The following is a 9,534-nucleotide window of genomic DNA, read 5'->3' as shown; positions in this document are numbered from 1 at the left end:
TTTTAGAGGGTCCCCCCCTATAAAGTCTTGATGCACAATAATTAATAACAAAGCCTCGATTACACTGAACGCTGCGTGTAGCGATTTGTCCGATTACATTGAATGGTTAAACTACGAATAATATGAATAATATTTAATTCTATTATGTAGGTATGTAATGCAGTACATGGATTTAAATAAGCTTGGTTGATTAAGGTTTGGAAAAATACGTTTCCAAAAATGTTATTATCCTCGGTAAGTATTTTGTTTATCATATCTTATTATTATAGTCGAAGGGCCCCCAAATTAATCTGACCCTGGCCCCGAAAAACCTCGGAACAGTCCAAGGTGTATTCGCTCGGGAGATAAGTGATCCGATTTCGGTTAAATTGTTAATAATAACCGTGCGCGTGTAGGTAGTATCAACAAATATTTAATCATTTCACGAGCTGTCGTGCGTTATTCTCGAAATCCGAGGTAAATAATTGTAAAACCTGTCCATTCGATGTCATACAACTTATACGGTTATATATACGCTTGGCATCTGATCGTGTGTCAGATAATTAATATTTGATACGTTTGTTCTCATGACTTATGGTGTTTTAATTTCAACATTATATCTAATAACTTTGTAGGAGACAATAAAAAATAAAATAAAAAATAAAATTCGCGTATAATCAAGGTATTTCGATGTAATCATAATTGCATAAGAACGATTATCACGTACTCGCGAAGAACATTTTCTGGAAAAAATATTTATAAAACTATGAAGTGATAACTTCACGGACGCAACGATTCGAGATATACCGAAAAAATAATAGTTGATTGATAAATCGTCATTTCCTTAAGCTCAAACGTTTATTTTAAATTCCGAATTGTGTTGTAAATAGCAATGTATTTAGAAAACCCGAGTAAGTCGCTAAAGCTGGCGGTACAGAAATCAATAAATTGAACATGCACAATACTCGTCGCACATTGTATAGCAACACTGTAAATCGAATAAAATGTTATTTTTGTCGAGTTAACAAAATATATTGCAACGCAAAACAATATGTTGACCGAGTATATTATAAGTATGAAGCATAACTTTTTGTTTTTATTTTCGATTTATTCCATTTCTTGAATGATGCACCTAATTGAAATAAAAATGTGTTCTCTTTTAAGATCTTGTATGATTCTACAATTATCATAGGCGTGATTTGAGTGTGCTTAGCACCCCCAAATGTGTTCATGTTAATTTATATTTAAATACTCATTACTTATTATTTATAGAAAAATAGTTTGTATTGCATAAATATATAAATTTATTATTTAAATAATGGTGGTGGAAGTTTGTCCTTCGTCTTTTCGGTTTTAAAACTGGATAATAGTAATAGGTAGGGTTACCAGATTTTGAAATCCCTTAACTTAAACCATTATAATGAATGACTCAAAAAGATTTTCAAAAAAATAGGTATTTTTAAAGTTCTATATTTAAATCAAAATCGCCATTAGACAATTTTATCAAATACGAAAAAAAATATCTTTGCTACAGGGTAAAAGTTTCAAGGTTTTAGCCATATTACTTTTGGAATTATAACTAAATAACTAAAATCTGAAAAGTGAAAGTCTCATTTACTGCGTATTTTTACCGTATCAGGACCATTTTTTCCCCACGCCTAGAAAAACTATTAAAATTTTAAAAAAAAAGCCTATTTAAAGTACCACTGCATGCCAATTTAAAATCTAAACATTTCCTAGAAAAATCTTTTAGACCAGTATTTCTATGCGAAAAAATGTTAAAAAAATAAAATACAAACATCATTATAAAGCCATAATATTATTCGCTTCAATTAGAATCTGAAAGTGATCATGTGATGAAATATTTATGTTTACAGACGGGTAATTCATTTTATGCGTAATAAAAAAATCAAAGCAAACAATTTAAACTTAGAAATATTCAAATATTTACTAAATATTTTAGTAACTGTTGAATTTTACAGGTTGTGGGTGTATATTACCATTAAGAAACATGAAAAAGATAGAAGGGCTCAGTGCATTTTATAAGGACTTTTCACTGGGTGACAAAAAATGTTTTTCTCAAAATAGTCAATGTATAATACCATAGTACGATTATAGTATTACACGTTTGTTTCGCATTATTTCGCCCAATCTTTTAAAATACTGTCGACACAGTATAATCACTGGGCGACATTTGTGTCGCCTGGTTAACTAGTTAAAAAATGCACTGGAAGGGCTTCAGCACCCCCAATTTTTTATTAAAATTACGCCCCTGCTTATTATATAAACCAAAACGTCAATATAGAATATTAATACTTAGGCTATGTTTTAGATAATACGAAAATACTTCGTAGAATAAACGCGTACAGTCAATTCAATGCAACGGTACCCCGAATTTGCCTTATCAAAATTGATATTCTAATAAAATATCTTGAAAACTAAACCATCTGAACGTATGATGAGAATCCGTTGACGACTGAATAAAACAAATATTGCGTGAAACGATACGTTTGCAGAAAAATGAAAGCACTCGGAATATTACAGCCAATGAAATGATTTTTCCGTTCCCATGGTATTATTTGTATCATTTATCAGCTTACACCTACGTCATGGGGAAATGTATTTTGCCGCACTACCTTTCCCGGCCGGTGGATAAAGTAAATGAAATCTGTACATGGTGGCATCCGAGGAAGTATAGATGCAATATGCAAAACAACATATAGACGGGAAAAATACGAAAACCCAAAGATGCGTCATCAAAAAACGTGAACATACGTCTGTCAAAATAAAATAAAAATATAACAAAAATAACTCACTTTTTCACGACTCGATGATAAAATACTTTTAACAACAATTTCGAAACTCTCGAAATCTCTAAGATATTACCATCTCCGTCGAGTGTATACGAAAAAATTAGGCGTATTTTATTAATAATAATAATTATTATTATTATTAATTGTATTACTATAGTAATAATATGATGATGATCTTGCATTTTTAGGAGTGCGGGACAAATTACCTATATGCTTGACCCCGTTAATTATAAACTGAAAAGAATTATTATATACACATTTTTGAGAACGAATACTTGAATTAGTATCTAAAAAAAGTGAACTTTGTACATTGTTATATTGCCATTTACTACAGTAATTTTACCCTGCACACTTATGTGAAACTTTTCGTGCTTAAATTTTCCTATATCAATTTACATATTAAATAGCAATAGCCTGAGGAACTTCTATAGCACTCCCAACAGTCGTATAGAAGTACTTAAAATTCAATTCAAAATGTTTCTCTGGCATAATTAACTAACGGTAATGATCTTCACCGGAGATCCATATTTTAAACATACAGAACACAATTGAAACAGTAATGACGATTGATGTTGAATAAAAATTATCATCACGATAAATATATTTTATACCTATATGCTCATGAAACTATAAAAAAAAAAACGTAGTTACAACAAAAGCGTGCGGCGAGGTGTACAAGGGCAATTGGAAATTATTATACTTGTTTTCCCGTTTCATTGTGGAAAATAACCGCGAAAAAATCAATACACTCGAAAGAAAAAAATGCGATTCTGAATGAAAACTAAATGTGAATGAAAAAGCTTTTTACAAAATCATGTAACTATAATAGAACCAACATGCAGCTCTATTGATTTTTTTATTTTTCATTTATTTTTTATGTTTCTATCATTTGAATTTCAGGTATACCTACACGGCAGAATTTTTAAATTGAAATAAAAACGGAATTATTTACAACAGTATTTATGCATAGACTTATAAAAGCGTACTACGAGTCTACTGTGTACATTGATATGTACGAATGTAAACGGTTTAAAATATTCATAAATGAACCGAAAATACGTACAGCAATAGTACATATTGAAATAATTTACGGTATAGAATAACATAATGTATAACTTTAAATAATTATGAATTAACCTCGTTTGTACGAGTTCTACTGATAATACGATTTCTGTGCACAATGCACACATTTATTATAAGTTAATTGATTTTAGATGATTAAAATTTTATTTACAAATGTGTTCGGTAAAACGATAGAGATAACTGTAAAATTAATATCATCTCATAGACCATCAGTTATATTATACGTCAATGATAATATTTTACATTAATTTCGTGAATGCATTCATACAGCGCGATCTACACGAATGGATCGCGTCAAGCTTTCTGATAGAAATTTGTGGAAACTTTGTAGACATGGATTTCAGCGTTAGACACGCATTCGTTTTGCTCATATCGACATATCGGTTGTGCTAGTCAAGGCCATATCTATTAGAGTGTCTAAGGAGTCGGGGAAGCACTGGAAAAAAAATGTACTTGAAAATAAGTTATTCGTACGTCATTATTTTTGATTTAATTAAATTTATCGAGATTGTCGAGAGTACTTTAATGGAATGAGAATTTTTTTTCTTTTAATGCATTCAAGCTTTTTGAATCGAACGGTTGGTCTGAACGTGTTGGACATTCATCAACATTTTTTTTTTCTCAACTTCTTTGGGTAGGTGTGTACATTCTTGACGGTGTATTTATTAATTTTAACGTTAGAATATAAGTAATCACATTTAAAGAAATTAATAAATATTATAAAAAACTATAAAAAATACCGGTTAAATGGAATACAAACTATCAAGTGTTATTACAATTTTAAATTACTTTACAATATTCACTAATATGCTTTGAAGCAAAAATAGTCAATTTTCTAAAAATATTTAAAATTGTTATCACACCATACATCCGAACGCATTATAACGGTATTCGCTCTCAACTAAAATAAATGAATGATAAAAATGGAAGATTGGGCTTTTTTTTCCGAAAAAAATAAGCAACTCCAATCGTGATTTAGTCAACAAAAAAAGTTACCCCGGTCGTAAATTACATGCAGTCGTTTTTACCTATTTTCGACCGTGTCGTGTAACGAGTTCGAAAAACAACATTATACTGACGTTTGTGTCGAATTTCTAATCGATTAATGGGACCGCATAACCTGAACTCTCAGAACACTCCCTTTATCAAAACAAAAAGTATATACTTGCACGTAGTAGCGTACTCTCAAATTTTATTTTAAGGGGAGTTAAAATTTATCTAAAAAATAAGGGATTTTATAACATTATAAAAAATGCATAGAATAATACAATATAATACCTGCAATAATATACATACAAGTTATTTTTTGATATTATGGTTTTTTGATTATTACGACCACATAATATAAATTAATATTTTCTTTCTCGTTACCTTTGAGTAGTTATGAATTGAGTATTTATGACTTTCAAAACTTTTTCTTTTCTTCTAGGGGGGAGGGTCAAGAGCCTTCCTTCCCCAAAAATACACCACTTCTGGCACATTAGAAACAAATAAAAGAAACACAACAACACAACGTTGCAAAACCCTGTGGCATTCTACATTTCGCTTGGAATTTGAGCGCTCCGGCTTTCTATTATTTCATAACGAACATTATCCGTGTTCTATTGAAGACAATGCACGAGTCCTCGACATAGAAGATCACAGAAGCATACTTTTATTATATACTAAACATTTGTACATAAAAAATAAAACCGATAAAGAAGATGTTTTAAACAAGTTTTGTTGGAATTTAATTGGTAGGCTGATTATGACATTCCAATGTGTAAATAATATTATTGCCGTACACACGCAATATTCAAATCGTCGTAACGATTTCTAAAACCAATAATGTATACGTGAAATGCACATGAAATAATGTTCACAAACTAAAATATCGAAAACGAGTGTAAGTTCGTTGTTGACTTGATATTGCATTGATTTGTATATGTTACAGTTGAAACCCGAAATCCGTCAAAACTAGTTTTAACTAGTTTTAACTAGTTTCCACAAATCCCTTTAGTTAATTCTGGTTTTAACTAGTTTAAACTAGAATTAACCGCAGGTGTAAATGAGTCAGTAAAAACTAGTTTTAACTAAAATGCATGTATTCGAACGTAAGTTACGTGTTGTCCGGTCACGTTATCGCGGACGAGAATAAGCTGCTGCGGTCGTTGCAATAACGACCGCGACAAATATTGCTCGATAATTCGACCGGCCGATTATCAAATCAATTAAGATAACTTTAACTAGTCTTCCATCACGCAGATATGATAACTTTGACATATTATACCTACAATAATATGAAATTGATATAGATGTCAGCGTATATTGTCGGTGACGCCGTATTTCGCCAGTACGATTGTGTTCGTTGTAGTCGTTGTACCTAAGTGTTTTTGTTGCGAATTTGTCCGTTTTTTATTCTAAGTTCTTTTTTGCGCTCTCACTGACGTTCACCAGTATTGAACATCGTCGTCGGATCACTGTATACTTTCGTATCATGTCAGAAACTGAGACAGAAATTAGTACCCAAGAACGATTCTTAAAGAAGCTTATGGAATTGGCGAAAGGAAAGGACAATCATTATAATATCATTACAAAAGATGCATATAATTTACTTCTAAAAGAGGTCGAGGATGCGATATTAGCAACTAAAAAAACATCTACTCAGTATAGAAGGATGAAACGGTTTAATGTTATAGAATTTGGCGGTACAAAAAAGCTGATAACACGCGGAGATCCAGTTAAATTTTATTTGCCGGTAGAAGACATTTTTAATGTCATTGAATTGTCACACGTCGCTGTAGGACATGGAGGAAGAGATTGTCTGAAGGTTGAAACTTCAAGAAAGTACGCCAACATCACTACTGACATGATAAATATTTTTTTGTCCCTCTGTGAAACGTGCCAAAAAAAGAAAAAGCTAGGAAAGAAAGGACTCGTTTCGAAAACAATTTTGCACACTGAATTTAATAGTAGATGTCAAATAGATTTAATAGATATGCAGTCGCAACCCGATGCACAGTTTAGGTTTATACTTAACTATCAGGATCATCTGACAAAATTCGTTCTGCTCCGCCCCTTGCAAACCAAACGTGCAGAAGAAGTTGCAAGCCATGTATTAGATATTTTTTTAACCTTTGGTGCTCCGGTTCTTCTGCATTCAGATAATGGAAAAGAATTTGTTAACAATGTGATTTTAGAGCTGACAGCGCTATGGCCAGAGTTAAAAATTGTGCACGGAAAGCCTAGGCATTCACAAAGCCAAGGCTCCATAGAGCGTGCTAACCAAGACGTGGTGCGAATACTCGCTTCCTGGATGACAGACAATAAATCAACTAATTGGTCTATCGGATTAAAGTTCGTCCAATTTATGAAAAATAGAGCACACCACGCCGGGATAAATATGACGCCTTATAAAGCAATGTTTGGGGTTGATCCAAGAGTGGGGCTTGTAACCTCTAACCTGCCCAATGAATTGATTGCTACTATAAACGTCGAGGATGAACTTGAAAGTCTCATAAGTACTGAAACTACTAGTGAAAATATGATTAGACAAAAAGCTGCAGGTAAAAATTTTTATTTTTATTTTTTAAATTATAGTTATTAAGTTTAGGTAATATTCATGTTTATTTCACAGTAAATTTTTTTATTTCTATTAAAATAAATGTTTTATTTACGTATTTTATAATATAAATACTGCCTATATTTTTCGAAAAATTTTAAATTATTTTTTAGTACAAAAATTATAAAAATTTTAACTTTTATAGTTAAGGATTGAAAACTTAAAACAAAGATTCTTATTAATAGTTCATACTGTAACCAACAAATCCAATAAATACATAAACACGGTATATTTCTTTAATAAGTTTCAGATACCATAGATGCAATTAGAAAAAAAGCTCATGCAAATTTGGAAAAACAGGCAACTCGAATGATGACTCGAACCGAAAACAAATTTCCTGCGGTTGAAGTTGGTGTCAACGTAGTAATCCGCATTCCAGATGTTGACAAAGGCAAAACCGATCATCCAAATCTCATCGGAATAGTGTTGGAAAAAACAGAGTACGATCTATATAGAATCGGATGTAAGGATGGAATTCTAGAAAAACTTTATTGTAGGTGCGTCCATTATCAACTTTTTATTTAATAAATAAAATAAAATTAGATAATAATGAGTAATCAGTAAAAATTGTTTCAGGTCTGAATTTATAACATGTAAAGAAAAATTCATCACATATAGTCAAGTTCCAAAAAATCATATTTCCCTCCGTGTAGCTGCAACAAAAGCATCAACGGGGTCAGGGCAAGGATTTGTAAAATGCATATGTAAAACATCCTGCAGAACAAATCGTTGTTTATGTAAAAAAAATAAAATTCTATGTAACTCTAAATGCCACGATAGTTTGTCATGTCAAAATAAATAATACAATAAATGTTTATATTTAATATGTACTTATATTTCTACATTTCCCTAGTTAAAACTAGTTTTACCTAACAATAAAACAATATGAATTTTCACTAGATAATTCTAGTTTTCACTACTATATTTTAGACCCAACTAATTGTAAAAAAATAATAATATGTTTAAACTAGTTTTGACGATGATGGTCTTTGTAAATTCTAGTTTTAACTAGTTAAAACCAGAATTGACTAAAGGGATTTGTGGAAACTAGTTAAAACTAGTTAAAACTAGTTTTGACGAATTTCGGGTTTCAACTGTAACATATACATTTGAAACATGATTCTACATTTCTTAAAGGACGTAAAAATAATGTACAATGATATTAAATATCTCGGTATGATTGGTATAATTGGTTCTGAGAAATACTTTCCAAGAGAAATTGAAGAAATATTACCAGTCTTTGTTAGCAAAAACAAGAACGTAGATTTATATAAAAAAAAAAAAATCTAAACTTTGATGCAAACATTGTTAAATTTCTTGAACTTAAAAATTGAACTATAAATTTAAAATAAAATAAAAATAATTGGGTATTTTATCAGAAAAATCGATAAAAGTATACAAGTTGTAAAGGTTTATATCGAATACATTTTACTTTATATATATATATATATGTGTGTGTGTGTGTGTGTGTGTGTATATGTATATGTAAATACTTTATATATAAGTACTTTTTCATTTACTGAATAAACTTCAAAACTTCAATAGATAAACCAAATGAAGAATATCCAAGAGCTTATTTAATTTCGATATGTTTTCTTTTTTAGAATATATTTTCAGACATCATTATTATTTTTTTTTATAAAAACGCACATTTATGACAGAAAAATGTTATACGCGCAAACATCTCATGGACTACAATAATGAAAACCATACGAAGTGGAAATTCAAAACAAAACGTATATAATAGCGTGTGGTATATTGTATTTTATTTTTTGTGTCGGTGAAATGTAAAAACATAAAATTAATAATGTCGCAAGCTAGTACGTTCTAAACATTTAAACGGCCAAACGTATACCATTACAGGTGTATACATCTAGTTATACACTTTGCCAATACACCACACACGCTGACTTTGCGAGTTTTTGGAATAGAGTTCAAAAGAAAAATTACCTTTGGGACTCACAAAAAATACGACGTGTGAATGCAGTCACTCGAGTAAATGATCAGTTACATTCAGTCATCGGATTTTCGTGCTATGACCAATAACCGGCAGATCAG

The 9,534-nt window shown here is 30.8% G+C and overlaps 1 protein-coding gene across 1 annotated transcript; it reads left to right on the top strand.

The window, feature by feature from the left end:
* The first annotated feature begins 6,223 nt into the window (after window positions 1–6,223).
* LOC112682548 (KRAB-A domain-containing protein 2-like) lies at window positions 6,224–8,766 on the top strand. The gene is made up of 4 exons (XM_025553177.1): window positions 6,224–7,420; window positions 7,721–7,973; window positions 8,053–8,167; window positions 8,614–8,766. Exons 1-4 carry the CDS (start codon window positions 6,352–6,354, stop codon window positions 8,764–8,766), a joined length of 1,590 nt encoding a protein of 529 aa, XP_025408962.1. The 5' UTR covers window positions 6,224–6,351.
* Window positions 8,767–9,534: the final 768 nt, after the last annotated feature.

This window comes from Sipha flava, unplaced genomic scaffold (genome assembly GCF_003268045.1).
Source record: "Sipha flava isolate LNK unplaced genomic scaffold, YSA_version1 206_pilon_pilon, whole genome shotgun sequence".
In the NCBI taxonomy this organism is placed as follows: Eukaryota; Metazoa; Arthropoda; class Insecta; order Hemiptera; family Aphididae; genus Sipha; species Sipha flava.
The sequence above is the reverse complement of the archived record's forward strand: the minus strand, read 5'-3'. Positions and strand labels throughout refer to the sequence as shown.